Genomic DNA, 25,317 nt, shown 5'->3' on the forward strand with positions numbered 1-25,317 from the left:
CTTGCCAAAGTCAAAGCAACAGAGGATTAAATGAACCCATTGAGAATGGTCAAATTTGGCTGGAATTTAGGGGAAGTCATGGACAATAACAAGTCTGAAAACAGGAGCCAGAATGTAAAGGATTTTAAATGTCAAGCAGAGGAGTTTGTATTTCATCCTAGAGGAAAGAAGGGACCCCTGAATATTCTTGAGCAGGTGATTGACTTGACAGACTCTGTTTTCAGAAAAACAAAAACATACCAGCTTGGTAATTGTGTAGTAGATAGGCTGGATAGGGAAGGTCTTAGAGTTAGCAAGTTCAACTGGGAGACTACTGCTTTATTCCAGGTTAGAGGTGATATGAGGGCCTTAATTAGGGTAGTGTGTCTGTGTGGGAGGAGATTGGGTGAAGGATGCATGAAAGACTGCAGATGTTCTCTTCCTCTCACAATGGAGAGTTGTTGCAGTGGATAGAATGCTAGGCCTGGTGTCAGGAAGTCCTGAGTTAAATCTGATCTCAAGAGACTGTGACCTGGGTCAAGTGATTTAACTGTTTGCCTCAGTTTCTTCAAGTGGAAAGTGGTGATAATAACAACACTTATATTTCAATATTATTGAGGCTCAAATGAGGATATGTTTGTAAAGTGCTTAGTAGGTACTTAAAAATGTTTGTTTCCTCCCTTTAACTAGTTGTAAGTTGAAATGGATGTTCTTTTTATTCTCTTCAAATTCTGAGCTGCTGTGATTCTACCCATACATCATAGACAGCCAGTCCATAAGATTGAACTTCCTTACCACAGGGTCCAGAAGAACTGTTAGCTCCTGGAAAGGCAGCAGTGCCCCAATGGCAGCCTTCACCACTTCTTGTCTCACTATAAAACTGAAATCAAAGTTATTCAAGCTGGGCATAATCAGCTGGCCCTCTGTGTCTTTGAAGACCTTGATCAGCTTTCCTCCTCGATCCCGAAGCTTAGCCTGGGGAGATACATGGGAAAGAGGAAGTTGTGAAAGGATTCCAGGTGTATGGCTTCCTGGATCTGAGCTCTGACCGCATCCCTGGGTAGGAGAGTATAGTTGGCAGAAGGCTTTCTTCTCCCTGAATGACAAGCTACTTGTGATTTCCACAAGTATATTTATGGGGGTCAGCTTTAGCTTCAGCGCCAAGCTCAAGCCCAAGTTTTAATGATGGATTGTTCAGGAGAATCAGTCACTCCCCTGCTCTGTCATTCTTCAAAATGAAAGGATTTGACTAGACGATCTAAAATTCACTCCAGCTCTGTTATTCTCCATTCAAAGGGTCCCTTTTGCTTCCATAACCCATGTTGTAAATCTCGATCTTTGTCTTCCCCCTCTTCTTCCTTCCTTTTCCTCTCTCCTCACTCCTTCTCTTCCCCCTTCCTCCCTTCTTTCTCTCCCTCCCCCTTCTCTTCCTTCCCCCTCTTCTCTTCCTCCCTTCTACCTCCTCTCCTTTCCTCTTCTTCCTCCTTCTTTCCTTCCCTCATCTCCTTCCCTCCTTTTCTTCTCTCCCCTCTCCTCACGCCTCTTCCCTTTTCCTTCTCTCCTTTCCTCTTTCTCCCCTTTCCCTTCTTCTCTCTTTCTTTCCACTCTCCCTTCTCTCCTCTTGTTGAGGGCGGTAGCCCCTTTGGTATTCTTTGTTTGATCTCCAACTTCCTTTGGGACTTGGATCTTTGATACAAGATGTGGTCAAACTAGTTTGGGCTATCTGAGGTGGCCAGGATTTTACAGCCCCCATTCTAATCTGCTCAGATAGACCAAATGGCATCAGGAAATTCCTTTTGGGAAGAGACTTCTGTCTGTCCCCAAAAGATAACAAGAGAGTCCTTATCTTAATTTACATCACTCTCAGGAACCTCCCTACATCACTGCATAAAAGAGAGAACGGGAATCTTCTCTTTGCAAATGGCCTTGTACCATGCAGCCATTCTGCCCACCAGCTCTCCGGTGTTTCCATTCTAATCAATAAAGACTATGTTTCCATACAGCATTAAGTAGCAAATTCCTTTGCTGCCGAACCGGCCATTGGTTACTTTGGGGAAGGAAGGAGAGAGAGAAAAAGAATAGAACCATCTCGGTTTAGACCACAATTTACTCCTCAATTTACTACTCATCATTTACTACTCATCATTTAATACTCATCATTCTCTCCTCTCTTCTCATTCTCTCATCCTCAGTGTAGACATAAATTAGAGGTAAGGAAAATGGAAATCCTTGTGCTTAGCCCCAACCTTAGAATGGGACTGATTTAGCATTGCTTCTAAAAATAGTGAGCCTTAGGGGAAAGGATTTGTTTTGAAGAATTCCAATATCTTTTTTAGTTTCAAAGGGAGCCAGAATCTAGAGGATTTCTGAGCTTTATTTAGGGGGAACATTAGCACCTTTCACCCAATCTCAGGAAGACATGCTGTCTCTTTAGAGGCTTTGAAGGGCTTAGATTAGCATACCATTAGGCAACTATACTCACATTTAGATCCAGCTGAAAGTTGGTGTCCACAACTGAAAATGACAGGACATCAAAACTCAGGAAATTGGATCCAATTGGCACTGGTACTATAAGAGGATAGCAGAATGTTTGTTAAAAACACACACCATGTGCATGTAGAATATACTGGGACATTAGTATGAAGTATTGGAAATAGAGATAGGCTAAGGAGCTCCTTATAGTTCTATCATTTTGTATTTTAAGGTCCCTTCTAATTCTAACATTCTATTTTCTAAGGCCCATTTCAGCTCCAACATTCTATGCTCTCAGGTCCCTTCTGACTCTGATGTTCTTTAACTTTATGATTAAGATGTTTAAGGACTACAATTTTGAGATAGAAACCTGATTTACTCATTAGTTTGTTAATAGCCCTGCAAAATCACTGCAGGGCCAAGAAAATGTGAAAGGGAAAAAGAAAAGCAAAATTAAAGCATCCTGCCTTAAAGAGCTTAGAATGTAATAGACACTGAACAAAAAGCTAAGCCCATTCATTCCCTGTCATTTAAAAGACTCCACAATCTGCCTTCAAACTACCTTTCCACACTTATCTCTCTTCTCTGATGTAAAATGTCTACTCAAAGTGCCACCTCATAATACCACCTCCACCAAAGGTACCCTGTTCCTCAGTTGTTTCCAATTCTTCCTGACCCCATTTGGCAAAGATATTGGAAAGGTTAGCCATTTCTGTTTTTTAGCTTGAAGAAACTGTTAACCTTAATAGGGTTCAATGAGTTGCCTGGGCTCACATAGCTAAACAATGTCTGAAGCTAGATATGAAGTCAGATCTTCTTGACTCCAAGGCCCAGTTCTCTATCCACTGTGCCATTCAACTGCCTTCCTTTGTCTTTTTATCTATCTCTGTCTCATTCTGTCAATTTGTGTTTATGTGTGTGTCTACCCCTGTTTGTCTCTCTGTGGCTCTTGTGCTCTCTTCTCCCTCTCTCTCCCTCTCCCTTCTACCCCCTCTTTTTCCCCCTCCCCCCCTCTCTCTCCTCCACCCTTCCCCCTCCCCTATTTCCCTGTGGCTAGGATAAAAATGGTACTGAGTATCTTAAATCTAAAATCAACAAATGGGAACAGTTGACCTTTTATACTCCTATTTCCTCACTTCAGGAAGACAACTATACAGTGGTGATTCCCATTCCCCACCTAGTCTACCTTCAGTCTTTCACTGCACTTCCCCAGCATGGTATCTTTATTAAGTCTTAATACTTTAGGCAAGCCATTTGTTCTCTCTGTACTTCAGTTTCCATATTCGTAAAATAAGGTTAATAAAACTTGATCCAGCCACATTTCATAATAGTTTGTAAGGAAAAGGGCTCTATAGAACTTAATATCACACTGCAAATAGGAATGTGCATGAGAAATCCTGGGCACACAGAAGTCATTTAATGAATATAAAAGGTAGCTGCCCTGAAGAGGGCTACTCTCCCTCCTCCCACTCCCAAGCTTTGTAACAGGCTGCTTAACCCAAGAGGCAGAAAAGGAGACTCATTTTACATAGGAAGAAAATATCCTAGGACTTACAGGTTGACCAAGTGTAGATTTTGGTAGTCACGCTTGTAAAGCACTTTTCAATGATTGGGCATATCTACAACAACAAAAATTTGGGGTTTCAGGAAGTTTAATGACAGTTCTGAACTATACTATCAGCTTGACCTACAGAGCTTATGCAATGGAGACATAAAGCTAAGTATAAGACTGAGTAAGAAAGGAGGGAAGACAGGCAGGCAAGGCAGGCAGGAAGAAAGGAAGGAAGGAAGGAAGGAAGGAAGGAAGGAAGGAAGGAAGGAAGGAAGGAAGGAAGGAAGGAAGGAAGGAAGGAAGGAAGGAAGGAAGGAAGGAAGGAAGGAAGGAAGGAAGGAAGGAAAGAAGGGAGGGAGGGAGGGAGGGAGGGAGGAAGGAAGGAAGGAAGGAAGGAAGGAAGGAAGGAAGGAAGGGAAGGAAGGGAAGGAAGGAAGGGAAAGGGGAGGAAGGAAGCTTAAATCTTAGGATGCAAATTGAGAATTAGATAGGACTTCCATCAGTACTAGTCCAACTCCTACACCAAAGGAATTCCCATTGTAATATACCCAATAAATACTCAACAATCTAGCCTCTTCTTGAATTGAAGAAGAGGGGAACTCATCTTCTCTTGTGACTGATGATAGCTCTAATTGCTAGGAAGTTTTCTCTGATAGCTAATCTAAATTTGCCGCTGTAACCACCACCCATTGCTCTTGTTTATCTTGTTAGCTTCAGCAACACAGAAAGAATCCTTCTTCCATATACAATCCTTCTAATATTTGAAGACATTTATTGGTAAGAGAAAAATAATCATAATTAGAAAGCACATTGAAAATGCCTGTTCTGGGGCAGCTAGGTGGTACTAGATAACGCACCAGCCCTGAATTCAGGAGGACCTGAGTTCAAATCTCACCGCAGACACTTAACACTTCCTAACTGTGTGACTGTGGGCAAGTCACTTAACCCCAAGTCACTTAACCCACAGCACCCCCCCCCCAAAAAAAAAAAAAGTCTATGCAATTTCAAGTTAGTGACAACATTGGATTCATCTTACAAAAATTTAGTTTACACGCAACTTGTCAGAATAGTGTAAGAATTATTGTAAGATGGGGAGCTATTTTGTGATAAAAAAACAATATGGTTACAAAGGAAGCAAAGTCAGGTTGTAACTCCCATCTTGAACAAGACTTTAGGTTGCTGTCTGATCTATATGACAATCAACAGATCAAGTAGTTAGTCTCAATAGTTGTAGAGTTGGGTAGTAACATAAGGGGCAAACCCAATGGAAAGCAGGAATCCTATATAAAACACCTTTGAACAAGCAATCAACCAACCTCTGTCCAAAGACCTCTAGGGAAGAAGAGAATAATGCCTTCTAAAGCAATCAGCTCCACTTTGAGATAATGCTGATTATTAGGAAATACTTATAATGAGCTGAAATGTTATTTCCCTGAGTTTCTATCCATTGCCCCTACTTCTACACTCTGTCCTCTGAAGCCAAGTAGAAATAAATGAATGAACATTTATTAAAATATAATATATAAAACTCTGTGCCAAGTTCTTGGAACACTAATAAAAATCAAGAAAGTTCCTTCCCTTAAGAATATCTTAAGTAGTTCTTGATCTGGGGTTAACAAACTTGGTGCCTTGTTTTGTTTAATTTTATATGTTCATTATTATATCTTAATATAATTGATTTTTTTGTATTGTTGCACATTTTATTTTCTGCATTAAAAACATTCAGAGATGGGGTCCAAAATACTTGCTAGACTAGCGAAATGGTCTATTTCACAAAAAGCTTAAGAACCCCAGGTATAATCCCTCTTCACTATGATAATCTTCCAGATAGATATTTGAAGACAGTGTATATATCATTTTTTTTTCCAGCTGAAACATCCATAGTCAAATTGTGTTTACTAATCCATTATTCAAGATTCAATTTTCACAGCTAAACTGGCTGGTTCTTCCTGACAATGGCCCAGTCATTGCAATTGTAGAGCAGAACTCACTGGATCAATTATTACCATGAATGTATTCCCACAATACTATGGTCAAAGGTACCTCCTATAAGGAAAAGACATCACACTCACTTCATTTTTCACTAAGATGGGCAACGTTGGCATCAGAGCATCAATGATCTTGTTAGCCAAGATGTTGATTGCAAAGGAGAACCTGCCCAAAATAAAACAGCCATTATGATACCAAATAATGGTTTTATTTAAACATTTTGAGGCTCTGTAATGGTGTTTGAAGACATCCTCCAATGACACATCAATTAGTAAGAGTTCACATTTATCCAAAATTTTAAAGTTTGTATACTTTATTTTACTTTACCCTTCCAATACCCCATTTAAGATTAATGCAATTATTATCCTTATTTGACAGATGCAAATTAGGCAGATAGATGTTAAACCTTGCTTAGGCTTACAAAACTACTAAATGTTTGAGATAGAATTTGAACCTAGATTTTCCCAACTCCATGTCCAGAGCTCTATCCACTACTCCACATTGCCACATAACTTAATCTATAACTTAATAAATAGTTTTTGGGGATTCCTGTGGCCAAAAAAATATCATCCATTTGAGACTCACTGGGTAATAAATTTCTTTAAAGTATTCTAAACTGATGTAGTTGGGAATTGATCCAGCCTTTTTGGAGAGCAATTTGAAACTATGTCCAAAGGGCTATCAAAAAGTGCATACCCTTTGATCCAGCAATGTTTCTACTGGGCTTATATCCCAAAGAGATTTTAAAGGAGGGAAAGAGACCCACATGTGCAAAAATGTTTGTGGCAGCCCTTTTTGTATTGTCAAGAAACTGGCATTAGCTGGGGAATGGCTCAATGAATTATAATATATAAGTGTTATGGAATATTATTGTTCTGTAAGAAATGATCAGCAGGATGACTTCATAGAGAGCTGGAAAGTCTTACCTGAATTGATACTAAGTGAAATGAGCAGAGCCAGGAGATCACTATACATGACAGTCATACAACAAGACTATACGATGATTAATTCAGATGGACATGGCTCTCTTCAACAATGAGATGATTCAAACCAGTTTCAATTGTTCAGTGATGAAGAGAGCCATCTAAGGGAGAGGACAGTGGAAACTGAGTGTGGGTCACGACATAACATTTTCACTCTTTTTATTGTTGTTTGCTTGCATTTTATTTTCTTTCTCATTTTTTCCTTTTTGATCTGATTTTTCTTGTGCAGCAAGATAATTGTATAAATATGTATGCCTCTATTGGAGTTAACATATATTTTTTTTTACCATGTTTAACATATATTGAATTACTTGCCATCTAGGGAAGGGGGTGGAAGGAAGGGGGTTTTGCAAGGTTTAATGCTGAAAAAATATCCATGCATATATTTTGAAAATATAAAGCTTTAATAAAAAATTTTCTAAGCTAATATTTGGACAGGAGATGTATAATCTGCTACAAGGTCATTATGGAAACATTTTCAGCTTGGTGGGATCTATAATAACCTGTGTTTTTCTAAAACCATTTTTAAAAACAGTGTCACTGTCCGGTTATGATAAAGCATGAGAAGAGATTTTAGAGTCTTTACATATTACCTGACATATATGTACAAATATTATATATCACATAATACAAATGTATGTATAATTTGTATAATATGTAATATATATATATAATATATTTAAATAAACATACATACTCTCTATATATGAATATATTTACTTAAATATACTAACCTATAAAACCAGACAGTATGTTATAGTGTATAGAAAGCTGACCTCGGAGCTAGGAACACTTGGGTTCAAGCTACTGTATTGACACCCAATTCTTGTGTAATCCTGGACAAGTCCCTTACACTCTTTCAGTGCCCCAAGTAATTCTTTCTCCCTTCAACTTCTTTATTTTTATTACTCTCCATTTTCTTCCTTTGAAAAAAAAGCTATCTATTCCTATAGCTTACCATTTCCATTCAGTTTTATTTTATTTTCAGTTCTAATTCTCCCTACCCAAGGCAATAAAGTATCATTATCTATATGAAGCAAAGCAAAACTGATTTCTACATTATCCATGTTCAAAAAGAACAATCACTTGACTTGCCCAGGGTCACACAGCTAGGAAGTGTTAAGTATCTGAGATCAAATTTGAACTCAGGTCCTCCTGACTTGAGGGCTGGTGCTCTATCCACTGCATCATCTAGCTGCCGCCCCAAAATACTTTTCAATCTGCACTCTGAGTCCATCAGTTCTCTATCTGCAGGTAAGTAGCATTTTTCATTATGAGTTCTTTGGAATTGTGGTAGACTATCATTCCTAAATCTTTCACAGTTGATTATCTTGACAAGATTGCAGTTACTATGTAAATGGTTCTCTTGATTATGCTCATTTCACTTTTCATCAGTATATAGAAAACTTTCCAGATTTTCCTGAAACTATCCCCTTTATCATTTCTACAGAAGAATAGTAATCCATTACATTCATTTACCACAGATCATTCTGCCATTCCCTATTGATATACATACCCTCAATTTTCAGTTCTTTACCCCTTAACAAAGAACTGCTATCAATATTCTTGTACAAATAGGTATTTTTCTTTCTTCTCTTCAGGGGAATAGACCTATTACTGGTTCAAAGTATATGTATGCCTAGTTTTATAGCCCCTTTGCCATACTTTCCTTGTTGGAGTAGTTCAGAATTCCATCAACTGTCATTAGTGTATCTCTTTTTCCACATCCCTTCTAGCATTTCTCATTTACCTTTTCTGACATGTCAGCTAATATAATAATTGTGAGGTGTTACCTCAGAATTTTTAAATTTGCTTTTCTCTATTAATGATTTAGAGCATCTTTTATATAACTGTAGCTTTGATTTCTTCCTCTGAAAACTACCTATTGCATCCTTTGACTGTTGAGGAATGGCTCTTTTTTATAATAGCTTTATGTTTTTCTAAATGCATGCATGTTTTCAGCATTCACCTTTGCAAAATTTTGCATTCTGATTTTTTCTCTCTCCTCACCCCAACTCTAGACAGTAAACTATCCAATATAGGTTAAACTTGCAATTCTTCTAAACATAATTCCATATTCATTATGCTGAACAAGAAAAATCAGATCAGATGGAAAAAACATGAGAAAAAACCCAAGCAAACAAACAATTACACCACTGTCAAAAAGGGTGAAAATATTATGTTTTGATCCACATTCAGTCTCCACAATATTCTCTCTGAATGTAAATGGCTTTTTCTATCACAAGTCTATTAGAATTGCCTTGAATCACCTCATTCTTTGTTAAAAATAGCCAATTCCAACATAGTTTATCATCACATAATCTTTTTGCTGCTGTGTACAATGTTCTCTCAGTTCTACCCTTTTGCTTAGCATCAGTTCATGTAAGTCTCTTCAGGCCTTTCTGAAATCATCCTGTTCATCATTTCTTTTAGGACAATAATATTCCATACGTATTTCATTACATGCATATACCATAATTTATTCAGCCATATTCCAACTGTTGGTTATCCACTCAATTTTCAGTTCCTTGCCACTACAAAAAGGGCTGCTACAGATATTTTTTGCACATGTGGGTCTCCTTTACTCCTTTTTCTTATAAATATGGATAATTTCCTCATGCATTTGAGAAATGAGTCCTTTTTCAGAGAAACTTGCTATTAATTTTTTTTTCACAATTCCCTGCCTTACTTCTAATTCTGGCTGCACTGCTTTTGGTTAAGTAATAACTTCAACTGTGTGTAATCAGAATTATGGTCACCCTAGGTAGCATAGTGGCTGGAATACCAAGCCTGGAGGTAGGAAGACTCATCTTAGAGTTAAAGTCTAGCCTCAGACATTTTCTAGCAAGTCACTGGGCTAGAAGTCCTGGGCAAGTCACTTTAGCCTGTTTGCTTCAGTATCTTCAGCCTAAAATGAGCTGAAGGAGGAAATGGCAAATTATTCCAATGACTTTGCTAAGAAAACTCCAAATAGGGTCATGCAAGTCCAACAGTTCTGAACAACCACAACCACAACAAAAGAGTCAGTCAAGGAAATAGAAAAGGGAGGAGAATGTGCTGTCTTCAAAGCTAAGCATAGTCTTGTATAGTAGTGTCAAATTCAAATAGAAATTGGATCACTAAACCTCACATAAGGATCCCTGTGGACTGCATAATGATTTAGAAAACCACACATTAATATTATCTATGCTCTCTTGCATATTTATTTATTTTGTTAAATATTTGCACACTTCATTTTAATCTGATTGGGCCCTATTCAGGGAATATAACTACTCAGGTACATTTGTCACCTCTGTTCTAGTAAAGCAAAATGGTCACAAGGGTTAGAAAAACTATAGCAAAGTAAAAAAGCATAAGGACTTGATAAAGAAGTCATTGAAAATGCAAACAAAAAAGCATTAAAAGACTTCAAAATTCTGATAAGAACAGGACTAATGGATCATGAAACATGATTCTCACCTACTGGCAAAGAAGTGATAGATTTTACATATATAATAAGGCTTGCATTGAAACAATGGCCAAAAATGTCAACTTTCTTATTTTTTATAAGAGAAGGTTCCTTTTTTTTTTTAAATTTATTTTTTTTTATTGAGGGGGATCTGTGAGGGAATGGAGTAGTCATTGGGAACTGAAAGCCATGTAAACAAAAGAGTATCAAGAAAATAAAAGACTTTTTTTTTTTTTTTAAGATCATTGAACCTGAACTGAAAGAAGCTGAGAAAACACTGGTAAAATAGGGGACTTGGGTATAGACTTTTTCAAGATGTTAAGCAAAGTAGGGGAATATAGCAATGAAATAATAACTGAATAGAAAATAGGAAAACATTTTTCTTTCTTTTGTTTTGTTTTGTGTGTGTGTGTGTGTGTGTTTTTAAGAATTAAGGATACCTGAATATTTCACTCCTTTTTGACCACTGTCAATATTTATAGTGGGGCAACTAGATAATGCAATAAATAGATAGGTAGAGTCAGCAAGCTCTGAGTTCAAATGTGACTTCAGAGACTTACTATCTGTATAACCTGGGTAAGTTACTTATTCTTTATTTGTATCAGTTTCTTATCTGTAAAATGGAAACACATCATAGAAGGAAATGGCCAAATTACTACAGTATCTTTGCCAAGAATAAGTCCAAGAGGTCACAAAAATTGGACTATACTGAAGACCACATATGCAGAAATCATAGGAAAATGAATTTTATGCTACTGTAGAAAATAGATAATCACATTTTCTTATGGTTTAATGAGCTGCTCGTTAAAATAGTTAAGTTGTTAATATTTTAATTCCTAGACATAAATTATGTTTCTATGTGCCTATATTCATCATCTAAGGGGACAGATTATCACAATCCCCAGAGGTTTAACAACAACAGAAAGCCATTTTTATTATCACATTAAAGGACTCCCTTTTTTCTGTTCCTACTATGATCTCTTGACTAAAGATCAAACTGTCCCCATCAGAGACTACATCTAGGAAGAATTTAGCTTGAGGACCCCCTTTCTGAATTGGTGGATATCTCTTCTAGGCACTATTTCTGGAAAGTCTTGGTCGTGCTTTATTTTCTTCCAACCTCTTTCTTCCAACTTTCTCCTCTAAAATCTCCTTCCCCTTTTTTGCAACCATGAACCATAATCAAATTAACTTTGCCATTGCTTCTGAAAAGATTATGTCATACTCTCCTTGTGACATTACTCACCAATCCTGTTCACAATTTTTCTATAAGCATTATTTCCCTCATTGCAATGTAAGTACTTTGAGGGCAGGCAAATTCTTTGCTTTTACATTTGTATCCTTAGCATTTAACACAATGCTTGACACATATCAAAATCTTAATAAATATTGGTTCATTAAATAATTCATTCAAAGAATAAAGGAATGTAAAAATAAAGGAATGATGAAGTTTTGTGAAAATCAATTTCATTCTTGTCCAAGTTTATTTTCTCTTCACTTTCTAAGTTCTATTTATTGATGGACCAGCTCTATGGATTTTCTATACAATTAAATATGCATTCATCATCCATTTTTTTACCCTCATGTGAAGAGTTGATTTTTTTAAGCTAATGTGAGTCCCACTTGGAAGACTTGCAGTGTTCCCATTTTTAATGCACTTGGTACATTGTTATTTGCAAATAGAACTATATGGAACATATAAAAAACAATCTCTGTTGAATTTGGATCCTGCAATTGACATCCTATAGGATAGCAAACTTCTTGGGTCAGATTCATCTCTATAGTCTAGAGCTCATCAATAATCTGAGGGTCATAAAACAAATTTATATCTGTTGCTACATTTTCAATGAATCATATGAGTTTAATATATGTATAAATTGTACTCTGTTAGAGGAAAGCTTTTCCAGGACAAATTTTACTCTACCAAGTGAAATGCTTTTTTAAAAAAATAGTTACCAAACAAAAGAAAAATGAGATCATGTATTACTTGCCACTTTCACTCTTTTTTTTTTTTTTTTTTGGCTATAAACATGCTTTCTATTTAACATATTTGTGAAAGAAGGCCTGATTCTTTTTCTTGACTTCTATATCTTCAATACAAATGGAGTCTATCCTTGTAAAATTTTGTAGGGATTGGAAGGTATTATTGACATTCCTTTGATTGTTTTGGGGTATGATAAAAAGGTGCCTGGTAGAAAAGCTGTCTTTCCTAAAGTGAGCTGCTCATGACAACACAGTATTTCATTTGACCAGGGCAGCATACAGTGTGACATTCTCCTCCTAAATTGTGAATATTATGCTCCTGCAAATGCAGTCCAAGATGAAATAGCCTTCTTGGCTACCATGTCACAATATACAAAATATAAGGAGCTTACAATTAAGTCCACTTAATACTTCTTCAGATCTTTTTAAGTGCTACATAACCATGTCTATACTCATACTCACAAAATTGAAACCTTTTAATCTAAGTGTAAAATGTATATTTATCTCTATTAAATTTCATCTTAGATAATTTGAAAAAAATTAGGATGTACTTTAGAGAATTATAAAGTGCTGCCTAGCTATAAAGAGTTATTAGTTACGAAATGACAAATACTCACTTTTGTAGAAGACTGATGCGTAAGTTATTGGGACTGTTGGTACAATGTCTGAGGACTAAATTAGAGGGTCCTTGATTGTCAATTACTGTATGGACATCAGCTATGACATCAATTTCCATGTGCAGCTCTATGAGTTTGGGGGAAATTATGCTAAAAGGGAAAAGAGACACCATTGGAAATGACCTTAAGCTTCACTCAATAGAACTCAGCAAGTAAAAATTATCTAAAGAGATGACAGGAGGAAGTTGGGAGCACTAAGTGTCTGCCCAGGTAGACCATACCCCCAAGGATTTAAGTAAAATTGGATTTAACCTGGGCCCAGTAACAGAGATGGAAGCTGAGGGATGAAGAGAGAAGAGAAATGGGGAGAATAATACTGATTTAGACAGTGCTACTCCCTGAGGCCACCAGCTTCAGTGAAGGAGGTGGCCTATGGGATTACTCACGTGTTGAATCCAGCCACCATATCCAGGGGGATCCTGATCTGGAGACGATGCTCCTCAGAAATTTGAAATGTTACATGGGGAACACTAGCCTCAGTAACTTTCAGCCTGCAGCAATGAAACAAAGATGTAGCCAAGGATCTACCCCCAGACTCAAGATGTGTTGGGACAAACAACTAGGGTATAGCTATTGAAGTCTTGTACCAGGACATCTACATTCAGAGAAGTGCAATGTTTTCCCCAGGGAACATGCTTCCTCTTTTTGACTGTCCTTAAAGGAAGGGAAGAAGTTTGCACATGACACATTTGTATACAAAAAGTATAAGTGGCTAGGATAAAACATCAGATCCAAACATACTTCTTGTGGTGGTGATTTATAAATAGCCTAATTTTGTGCTTTAGTGAAAGAGAATATCATAGAAAATCAAATGACTGTTTTGTTTGATTTTTCTTACTGAATTGACTGACATAGTCCTCTTGTAATAGAATTCTAGAATCCTGAAATCTCAGACCTGAAAGATCATTAATTCCAGAGCAAAATTTCATCACTCACACATATATGCATAAGTATATATACGAAAACACAAATAAACATATATATATATATATGTATGCATATATATATATACATATATATATATATATATATATATATATATAAAACACATATATATGTGTCAGTATGCCCACCCTATTTCTTTCACATAAATATATGGAATAGCAACTAAGGTGGACAAGGTGAGCAGCTATAAATCCCTTATACCCATCTTTCTCTGCTCACTTCATATATACATTTTATCTCTTTGACATATACTCACATATTTTCCATCACAAACATGCACACACATATGGAATCATACATGAAGAAAATGCAGTTTTAGACCTCCTGCATTATCTAGTTCCACTCTATTTTGCAGATTGGGAAACTGAGGTCTAAAATGTTTACGAAGCTTAAACTAAAGTCCCAAAACTCTAAATCCAGGGCTCTTTGTAGAGCATCATGATTTCACCTTGTCCTTGGGTCAACTAGATTCTAAGCTCCTTAAGGGAAGGATATCTCCTTGCTTAGCACAATACTTAGAATATAATCCTTAATAAATGCTATTGAATTGAAATGAATCAACTATCATTGGAAATAAGTTACATTCAAATATCTCTTTCCAGAGACTGGTTCATATCAGGATGTACTTGGTATCACTAAGTTGCTCACCATATAATCTGCTTCAGAAAATTGTTGACAAGGCCTCCAATCAAGGGGAAGGTGTTGACCTGATTCTTTTCCATAGCTTCATAAAGAGGCAAGGTTTTTAGGATCTTAATAGTATCCTGATTCATGAGTTCCTGGTGAAAAGCTGAAAAAAAATTTTCTTGAAATCATACTGTACCTTAACATATTTAACATGTATGGGACTACCTACCATCTAGAGGGTGGAGGGAAGGAGGGGAAAAATTGAAACAGAAGGTTTTGCAAGGATTAATGTTGAAAAATTACCCATGCATATGTTTTGCATGTAAAAAACTATAATAAAAAGTTTTTAAAATCATACTGTATCTATAGAAATATATGATTTATGAAGCACTTTCCTAAACAAAACAAAACCCTCCTTGATGTAAGTAATGCAAATATTATTGCCATTTTATCCAAGAGGAACTGGGGTTCAAAAAGTAGCAGAGTATTTCTCATCAGCTTAGTCATGGTCTCTTTGATAACAATGGACAAACAACAACTTCCGTGAGTAGAATTGCCCCTCTGGGAACCCAAATGGAACTGGTCAGTTGAACAACATAATTCTTTCCTCCCTCCCTCTCTCCCCTCCCTTTCTTCCTTCCCTCTATATAGGGTAAACATATTACTGAAACCTCCCATTGAAGATAGATTTTTTTTTTAAAGACCATATCTTAAACCCAAATCTCTCAGATCCTCATTGCTTGGCCAGTTATAGGTCCCAGGCAAATGGCCATTGATTGGGCCTTGATCTATTCAGAGTGAAAGTAAATAGCAATTGTTTCTGTTTTGATCAGAAACCCTGAGGATTTTCTTCTCCCAGATTGGATTTTTTTTTTTGGATTAGATGAAAGAGGCCATTGTTTGCTTTGATTATTTTTTAATTGGCTTATTTATTTATTATTTTCATTTTATTGGAGCTTTTTATTTACAAAACATATGCATGGGTAATTTTTCAACATTAATCCTTGCAAAATCTTTTGTTCCAAATTTTCTCCCCCATGGCAGGAAGTCCAATACATGTTAAATATGTTAAAATATGTTAAATTCAGTATATGTATACATATTTATACAGTAATATTGCTGTATAAGAAAAATCAGCTCAAGAAGGAAAAAAACCCTGAGAAAGAAAACAAAATACAAGCAAACAACAGAGAGAGTGAAAATGCTATGTTGTGGTTCATGCTCAGTTCCCACAGTCCTCTCTCTGGGTCCCTTACTTAAATCTCCCTCACTTGCATATCATGACATCACATCCCTGATGTCATGGACCTCTTTGAGAATGGAGGACAAGCAACAGCTGTGCATATAACACAAGTCTGCTCCCTCACCCCCTATTGCCTTTGAAACAATCCCTGATATACAGCTTATATTCTAATGGAATTGAGATAAAACATATACAAAGGTAAAATAGGAAAAGTTATTGACAGGAGGGCTAGTAGGTATAATTATTTTCGTGTAACATAGTACATAGGTATTGGGGTGACAATGCCAGAAGTCCATTGGCCAATAAATGTGTGCTCCTTAATTTCTCTCAATTAGGAACAGATTGTGATAAAATAATCATTTGTCAATACTTTCTTAGAAAGACTAAAGAAGGGCATGAGGAGTCTTGAGAATGAAATGGTAGGGAAAGTATAAATTAGATATCTATTTTTCACATGATAAAATGGTATCTCTCCACATTCATAGTCAAGAAAGATGCCAATCTTTAAGTTGCACACATTGACCAGGCAGTATATGCTATGGACTTGGGAACAAAAATTAAGGTGGGACATAGCATAAGCAGGAATACTTTTCAGTACAGTTCTAAGTATAAGGAAGTCTTTTGACTTTTGATTTTTTTTACAGATGCCAAAAAAAAACATAGTGTTATTTGGCATCTGCACCTCCCAATAATATCTTCCTGAAACAAAAGTCTGAGTACCAAGAACCTGTGCAAAATCCTTTAATCTCCCATTATTGTCTGATGTTTCTTCTTGGTCACCTTTCAACTTAGCCATCTCTTTTTCTCAGAGAATGAGTCTTTCTAGGGGATGGATTCTCCTCTCCTGTCAAAACTGTTCTCACAACTGAAATCTTTCATGCTTTCTCCTACTCTTGTTCTTTCCTTAGCTTGTTTTTTATACCCCAAGTGATAATAAACTTCCCCTCACTGCTACTGTATTGTCTCACCACAACCAATAGATCAGCCAGACTCTTTCCCAATGATAGAAGTCTTAGTTATAGATGCAACTCAAAGCTAAAATCCCAACATCTCTGTGTGATCCAGTAAGCTTTTCTCAAACCTCTGACTACCTGCTAAGCTAAGCCCCTCACACATATCCAGAACAAACATCAACCACAGGCACAGATGGATTCTTGATTCTGTTATAGACTAAACTTCAGGACCAGCCTCAAGACCCAGGTCCAGACATATCTAATCATAATCTGAATTCTCATCCTCATGTATGAAATCCTATGTCTGGTCTCCATATAAGCATTCTTGGTTCTGGTAGCTTTTCTAAGGCAGGACAGATAGTCAAGGAAAGTCTCAGTAGAAGCTGTTGCAGAGTTCTGGACCATGACTATGATGTCAGCAATCTTTTCTCTAGGTACTTGAATTCTCTGTTACTTGAATCTTTTGACTGATGTAGACCTTACTACCTACCAATTTTTAGAGCTCTAATGGTTTTAGTGTGGGACAGTATCTCATTCCTTCTTTTCTTCTGACTGAGCAAATGACTTACCTTTGTTGAAGACTTCTGGACCAACAACCAAAGCTGCCTGGCCTCTTGGTGTAGCTTGAGCCAAGGATATTGTAAGCAAACCCCATATAAGTACCATTCCCCATGGCTGGAACATCTTTAGTCCTGAAATCAGCAGAGAATATGGAGCAATCATAATGCTTCATGAAAGGGAAACAATCCTATTAGTACCATCAAGAAAGAGGAAGAATTTGGAAAAGGAGTACCTGGTATAAAAACACCTTAAATTAATAATAGTGTAGCTAAATGTCTGGTGAAAGAAAAGAGCTTGTTGTTGGACACATATAATAAAAGCAGGACAGAAGGAAGGAAAGAAGGAAGGAAGGGAGGGAGGGAGGAAGAAAGGAAGGAAGGGAGGGAGGGAGGGAGGGAGAAAGGAAGGAAGGAAGGGAGGAAGGAAGGGAGGGAGAAGGAAGGAAGGAAGGAAGGAAGGAAGGAAGGAAGGAAGGAAGGAAGGAAGGAAGGAAGGAAGGAAGGAAGGAAGGAAGGAAGAGAGGGAGGGAGGGAGGAAGGAAGGAAGGAAGGAAGGAAGGAAGGAAGGAAGGAAGGAAGGAAGGAAGGAAGGAAGGAAGGAAGGAAGGAAGGAAGGAAGGAAGGAAGGAAGGAAGGAAGGAAGGAAGGAAGGAAGGAAGAGAGGGAAGGAAAGGAGGGAGGGAGGGAAGGGAGGGAGGAAGGAAGGGAGGAAGGAAGGAAGGAAGGAAGGAAGGAAGGGAAGGAGAGAGGGAGGAAGGGAGGAAGGAAGGAAGGAAGGGAAGGAAGGAAGGAAGGAAGAAAGGAAGGAAGGAAGGAAGGAAGGAAGGAAGGAAGGAAGGAAGGAAGGAAGGAAGGAAGGAAGGAAGGAAGGAAGGAAGGAAGGGAGGGAGGGAAGGAGGGAGGGAGGGAGGGAAGGGAGGGAGAGAGGGAAGGAAGGGAGAGAGGAAGGAAGAGAGGGAAGGAGGAAGGAAGGGAGGAAGAGAGGGAGGGAGGAAGGGAGGGAGGGAGAGAGGAAACAAGCATTTGTTAGGTTCCTACTATTTGCATGGTACTGTGCTAAAAGCTTTACAGATATCTCATTTAATCTTCATAATAACTCTGGGAAGTAGGTGCTATTATTATCCTCATTTTGCAGTTGAAGAAACAAAGGCAGAAAGAGGTCAAGTACCTTACCCAAGATCCTAAATGTCTGAGGTCACATTTGAAACGTCTTCCTAACTCCAGGCCCAGCTGCCTGTAGGCATTTCATTAAATGCCTTTGCTTTTAACTAATTTTGTCATCTGGTTGACCAGTAAAAATACATTATAATTTGAACCTGAGGTAGCTAGAATTTTCTAGAGAGTCTCATGTGCAAGATGGTATGATTCAAGTGCTACTTAAACCACAAGTTATATTATTAAGGGCAAAGATATGACCTTAGGCAAGCTCTTTCTGGCTAAGCTGATATTTCTGACTTTTTAAAGTGAAAGGTTTATTATGTTAGATGGTCTCCACGGTTCTTTATAGCTCTGATGCTTTATACTTCTAAGAACTTCCTTACTCCTCTCCCCCAGGTCTCCTTTTGGTATTTTGTTAGGATTTGCATCAGGTCAAGGAGCATTCATTCAATTCATCTTTTAAGTGCCTACTGAATGAAGAACTTTGTGCTAAGTGCTGGAGATTAAAATCAGCTAGAACACTATCCCTGCCATTATAGAGCTCACAGTCTATTAGAGTAATAAGAAATATATACATAAGAAATAAATGCATTGGAGGAATACAAAATGGTGTTATATTAGGTCTATAGGGGACAGTTGTGACAACCATGTGAATCAGGGAAGACTCCTTGGAGGTAGTAGCAATTAAATTGTTCAGAATGTAAGAAAACTAGATATCACTGCTGGTCTCTCCAGGCTTCACTGCCAAACCCTATTTTTGTCTCTCTCCTCTTATTCAGGAGAGTTCGAGGCCTGGAGAAAAAGGAAGAATTCCTTTTTAATACAAGGTTGGGGACCACTAGCCCACAGAGTAAAATACAAATTTATTCACCCAACATTTGAAGCTTTCTGTAATCTGGCTCCAGCCTATTTTTCCAGCTCTGCTCCATCCCTGCTGCTTGTTTGAATAACCCCACATTGCTTTCAGACAGTTATGTTTCCCCACTCTCTCTCTTCTTTCACACTAGGCTCATCTCATCCTCCTGTGCTTTGGTTCAAATGCACCATACCTAGAATGAAATATTCTGCCTTCAAGGCCCTGTTCATTCCCAACCCCTTCCCTGAATAGCCTAGCCCAGACATCCTTTTAGCTAGATACATTTGACTCTGATTTTTAGCTCATACTGCCTTGTGCATTGTATTATTTAACTCGATTCTGATTTTTTTAGCTCACACTATATTGTGATATCTACTATATTATTTAACTCTTTCTCAATTACCAGAAGAGCAAGCAATTCAAAGAAGCAGAAGAGCTAGAGACAAAATTGCCAGGGTTCCAAGATAAACATATACTTTTGTTTTATTGACTACACTAAAGCCTTTAACTGTGTGTATCACAACAAAACGTGGCAAGTCTTCAAAGAAATGGGAGTACTGGATCATCTTGTCTTCTGAGGAACTTGTATTTTTCAGGAAGAAGCAACAGTTAGAACTGAATATGAAACAACTGATTAGTTTAAAATTGGAAAAGGAGTATGACAAGGTTATAAGTTGTCATCTTATGTATTTAACTTATATACAGGGTATATATCATGCAAAATGCCAGATTGGAAGAATCAAAATCTGGAATTATGGTTATTGGGAGAAATGTCAACAATCTCAGCTATGTAGCTGATACCATTCTAATGTCAGAAAGTGAAGAGGAATCAAGATGCTTCTTGATGAGGGTGAAATGGGAGAGCATAAAAGCTGGCTTGAAGGTTAACATCAAAAGCAACAACTAAGATTTTGGCAACTGGTCCCATCATTTCCTGGCAAATAGAGGGAGAAGAAATGGAAACAGCATTAGATTTTATATTCTTGGGCTCAAAGATCATTGCAAACAGCAACTGTAGCCATAATATTAAAAGACACTTGCTCCTTGGAAGGCAAATATGGACAGCTTATTAAGAAGTAGAAATATCACCTTGCCAACAAAGATTCATATCATCAAAAGATTTGGTTCTTCTAGTAGCAATGTAAAGCTGTGAGAGTTGGATTATTAGGAAAGCTGAGCATGGCAGAATTGGTACTTCAAAATTATGGTGCCAAAAAGGACACCTTGGACAGCAAGGAAATTAAATCAGTTAATACTTAAAAAAGAAATCTAAACTATTTACTGGAAGGGCAAATACTAAAGCTGAAGCTTAAGTACTTTGACTATATAATGTGGAGAAAGGATTCATTGGAAAAGATCCTGATGTTAGAGAAGATTAAAGGGAAAAAAAGATGGCAAGAGAATGAGATGAATAGATAGTATCATAGAAACAATGAACACTAATTTCGACAGTCGTTGAGAGATAATGGAAGACAGAAAGGCCTGATATGGGAATATCCATCAGATCATGAAGACTAACTGAACAACAAAAGCAATAGATCCCAAAGATCAGGTTTCAAGCCTTGACTCTTGTCCTTACTCTATCTCTCTTGATTACCCCTTCATCTCTCTAGATCTCAGTTTCCTTATCTGTCAAATGAGGATAATAATAAAGATATTACCTACCTTATAAAACTATTGTCAAGAAAGTACTTTGTGAACCCAAAGCAATGCAGAAATGGAGGTTATAATTAACTCTTATGTGAGCTTCCTGAAACCAAGGACTGTGTCTTCTACCCTTGCTTCTCCCAGTGTCTCTCCCTTGGCTTTCAATTATCTCATAGTTTTCTCTCCTAAAGGACTGTGAAATCCTTAGAAAAGGGACTTTCATTTCACTTAGTAGTGTCTGATACATAGTCGATGGCTAATAAATGCTTGTTGATTGACTAAATATAAAAGATCAATATTATTCTTTCTAGATCCATAATTTCATCTTGTTGAATATTTCCTCAAGCAACATTGATCCCAATGCTGAAGGCCTTTCTAGACAAGTTTAATGGATTGTCATGGATGAAAAACTCCATCTTCTGTCAGCTAAACTTCTGGTGATGGGTTAGGGGTTTCACTGCACTTATCTAGGCTCATCCTTAGATAATATACAGTGTATGTCACCAGAATTAATACCTGAAGTTCTTCCAGTTAGGTAGGATGTATTTGTTCTCTACTAGAAGAGCCTTCAAGAAGTCAAGGTCACTGTCATGACATAATGAGACATTGAAAGAGAAATTAAATCATTGCTTGATATATCTGATTGATGCTTCCTGGCAGAGATCTGGCTCTGAAGGTTCAATATCTCTCCACAACTTTCAAGCAGGAAATTGCTGTTAAAGGTTGGTATCTTTTGTGAATCAGTAGCTTCCCTAAGAGACATTTTGTCTTGGTATCACTAAGGAACACAACTAGTGACTCCCATCTCTACTGCCATAGGGAATTGTGCTGCAATTACCCTTGAGTGAAGGTGATCAGCCCAAGACCAGGGTCAGCATGATAGAAAACAGAATTATCTGAACTGAGGAAAAGGTTAGAAATGAAGATTAGAAATAAGTAGAGAAGAAGGTTGAGTGTTATTAGATTAGAGTAGAAAGCATTCTGGACATGGAGTCATGGAATGTGGATTCTAGTTCTGTCTCCTGCCTTTACTAGTTAAATCATCTCAGGTAAATCAATTTTCTTTTCTAGGACTCAATTTCATCATTTATAAAATAGAGGTAATCCTCTAACTAACTCAAAAGATTGTTATGGAACAAATTATTTTTCTAAACCTTAAAGCCCTATTAAAATATGAAGTTATGACTTTTTAATCACTAGGACACAGAAGGTAAAGATCAAAATGGAACAAGCCAGTCAACAAGGTCAGAAGGCAGAAATGATATAAAAGTCAGAAGTGATGACAGGATTAGTCTGAGCTGACAGCATACCAGAGAGTAGCTTTAGGTAGACTGAAGAGTGCTGGTAGAACGAAGAGTTCAAGCTTAGTAGTTGACTTTGGACAAAACATTTCACCTATGCTTAGTCCCCAACATTTTATACTGAGATTCCAGAAAGTACCACACAGATCCATCACACTGAACCTTAAAGCTCCAGAAGGACCTGATCCTGGGAGGCCACACCATCCAACATTACAGCAAGGGGAAAATCTTAGTTCTAGCACAAATGCTCAGATCAAGAACTAAACCTGGAGAGACAAATAAATTAGATCCTGACCAATGTCAAAAATTATTGCTAATCTAGAAATTCTCCCTAAAGAAGGACACTTAATTCCTTAAACACTACAAGCACAAGCTCAAAGAAAAAAGTTAATTTCCCACAAGGGTTCTCTGAATACCTAACTAAAATATCTCCCTTAAGCTGTCATGGGGCTATTTAGCCTTTGGTGACTGGAGGCCATTTGCTGTCTCATCTTCTGCAGCACAGATGCTTTGTGGCAGTGATGAGCTCCTGACAATTGTGACACTTCCTCCATGAAGTAGACATATGGGCATGTAATAGATGATAAACAATAGCTCTGACTTTCATCCACTCAAGGACACACACCAGACAGTTATCAAACATGGACAGCTCTAGAAACATATATCTAGGACATTACTTGGTAATAGCTCTCTCTGCTAAGAGTAATTACAGTAAAAATCAGCAGTGTTCATGTCCTATAGTTGATGATGAACTAAAGTGGGGAAATGGAAGATTTTCAACTTTGAGGGTAGGAATAATGGGAGTATCTGGATATCTGTCTATAAATGAAAATTAAGTTTAAGTGGAAATTGAGTTCCTCAGAACTTGTACTCTTCTCCTCCCCAGCCTGGAACACTGGGGTGATGCTCTATTTGCACTGAATCCTAAAACAGAAATTCAGAACTGTGAAGGACTTCATCAGGAGCTCTGTCTCTAGTTCTAACAACCATTCATTTCTCTTTGGGGTCATTGAGAACAAGTCTAATCTTTCTTCCACTTGACAGATCTTTGAACACCTAAAAATAGTTCTCTAGTCACAGAAGTCTTTTATTCTCCAGACTAAGAACCCTAGATCATTTAATCAATCTTCCCATGGCATGAACTTGAGGCCCTTCACCATTGTGATTACCACCTTATTCTGGATTTTCTTTTAATTTATCAACATCGTTCCTAAAATATAATTCCTATTCCTGAGCTTAGATGTGGTCTAACCAAAGCAGAGTGTGGCAAGACTATAAACTATGCACTCTGGGAATTTCTAAGATTGGATAACTTATTTGGCTGCCATATCACTCCCTTGATTTAAGGTGAATTTGAAATCTACTAAAATATCCATATATTTTTTCAAATAAATTGCTGCCTAGTCACCCTTCATCATATTCTTTTGAATTTGATTATTTGAGCCCAAGTTTATGACTCTATATTTATCTCTAGTAAATTTTTTTATATTAGATTCAGCCCAGAGTTCTAACCTATAGGATTAGAGGGAGATCTGGATCTTGTCATCCAGTGTATGACCAATTATTCCAGCTTTGTATTATTAGCAAATTATCAAAATAAAGATACCTTTATTTAATCAATGATCGAAAATTTATTGATTAAAAGGTTAAAGAGGACCAAGGACAGATCACAGGGTACCCAGATCTGGCCTTTCAACCAGACAGAAATTGATTTAATTGTATTATTTATACCACATCTTTCCATTTTGTCCATAAGATTAAAAAAGAATTCATTAATAAGAAACCATGGATTACTCTTCATCTAAACAAAAAGCAACTAATCAATTCTCAATTATCTACACAATGTCTTGCACGTAGGAGCTCAATCAGTTGAATTAAACTATCTGAATAATTTGATAGACTACCTCTCATACTGCTTCATAGCTGCCTTCTTCACAGTAAGCAATAATTTATTATTATTATTAATCATACTACATCTAACATTTGCAAAGGACTTTACAAATGTTATCTCAGTCGAATTTCACAACCATCTTAAGATTTAGGTACTATTATTATTCCCATTTTACATATCATGAACTGAGATAAACAAAAATTAAATTACTTTTTTTCAAGTTCACACAGTTAGTGAGCGTCTGGGAGTCAATTTGAACTTCAATCTTTCATTCCCAAGTCCTGTACCTTCCAACGCTGTACCATCTAGCTGCTTGAGTCCAAGTCAATCAAAATATTATCTCATTGAAGACAACCAGAAAAGCAAATATGGCATTGCTAACTTGAAATGAAATTGAATAAAACTTTGAATCCAGTAGGAAAGATAACTTTAAAAAATGCAGATTTTTAAGGTTCTGACCAAACAGTAATGAGAAGATTAGACTCAGGTTGATTCATCATAGCTCACCTACTTAATTGGAGGATCTCTGGGAACTAATTAATTCTAGTCTCGTTAACTATGAGGAGAACTTAAACTACAGCAGAGATAGCAGTGGAATTCCTTGTTGCAATTAGGAATTATATCTCTACCAGGGAAATTTCCATGATATTTTCCAGCAAAGCAAATTTCATTATAAAATTCACATCATTTTTACCTGCACTAGCTGGAGTTTCCAGCTCTCCACTTGTCATCTGTCAGGTCACCGTCTCCTGGTGGGACCATGTAACAAACTCTCTTTTTATCCTGAGAAATTGCCATCAGTAATGGGTGTGCTTCCTTTTGGGATTGTATTTAGAGTTCGCCATTGTATTTAGAGTCCTCCAAGGTAAATATTTGTGAGATTTGATGAACTAAAACAACACCCTTAACCTGTATTAAGTCATAGTTCAAGTTTCCTGGGTCCCAGGGAAAGGAAGTTGGGAGGATCCCCACCAGGTTGAGGAACCCCACTGGGATAGAGCTCCTTTATTGGAAGCTGGGCCTGAGCATGAGTTCTAGAAAACATAGGACATC

At 37.2% G+C, this 25,317-nt stretch overlaps 1 protein-coding gene across 4 annotated transcripts in view; it reads right to left on the bottom strand.

Annotated features, from left to right (window-relative positions):
- BPIFB1 (BPI fold containing family B member 1) overlaps positions 1-25,065 on the bottom strand; it is a 39,132-nt gene extending 14,067 nt beyond the window's left edge. The window contains exons 1-10 of one of the 4 annotated variants that reach the window (XM_074292726.1): positions 22,790-22,887; positions 21,589-21,657; positions 17,421-17,543; positions 14,677-14,818; positions 13,470-13,574; positions 13,024-13,173; positions 6,076-6,157; positions 4,007-4,070; positions 2,462-2,547; positions 775-954 (exon numbers count right to left, since the gene is read on the bottom strand). In XM_074292726.1, the coding sequence (XP_074148827.1) occupies positions 775-954; positions 2,462-2,547; positions 4,007-4,070; positions 6,076-6,157; positions 13,024-13,173; positions 13,470-13,574; positions 14,677-14,818; positions 17,421-17,535 (924 nt within the window). In that variant the 5' untranslated portion in view covers positions 17,536-17,543; positions 21,589-21,657; positions 22,790-22,887. Of the gene's footprint in view, positions 1-774; positions 955-2,461; positions 2,548-4,006; positions 4,071-6,075; positions 6,158-13,023; positions 13,174-13,469; positions 13,575-14,676; positions 14,819-17,420; positions 17,544-19,440; positions 19,619-21,588; positions 21,658-22,789; positions 22,914-24,958 lie in introns of those variants that run through there. The other 3 variants (XM_074292724.1, XM_074292725.1, XM_074292727.1) reach the window with 3 other exon arrangements.
- Positions 25,066-25,317: the final 252 nt, after the last annotated feature.

The sequence above is a fragment of the Sminthopsis crassicaudata genome, chromosome 2 (assembly GCF_048593235.1).
Source record: "Sminthopsis crassicaudata isolate SCR6 chromosome 2, ASM4859323v1, whole genome shotgun sequence".
NCBI lineage: Eukaryota > Metazoa > Chordata > Mammalia > Dasyuromorphia > Dasyuridae > Sminthopsis > Sminthopsis crassicaudata.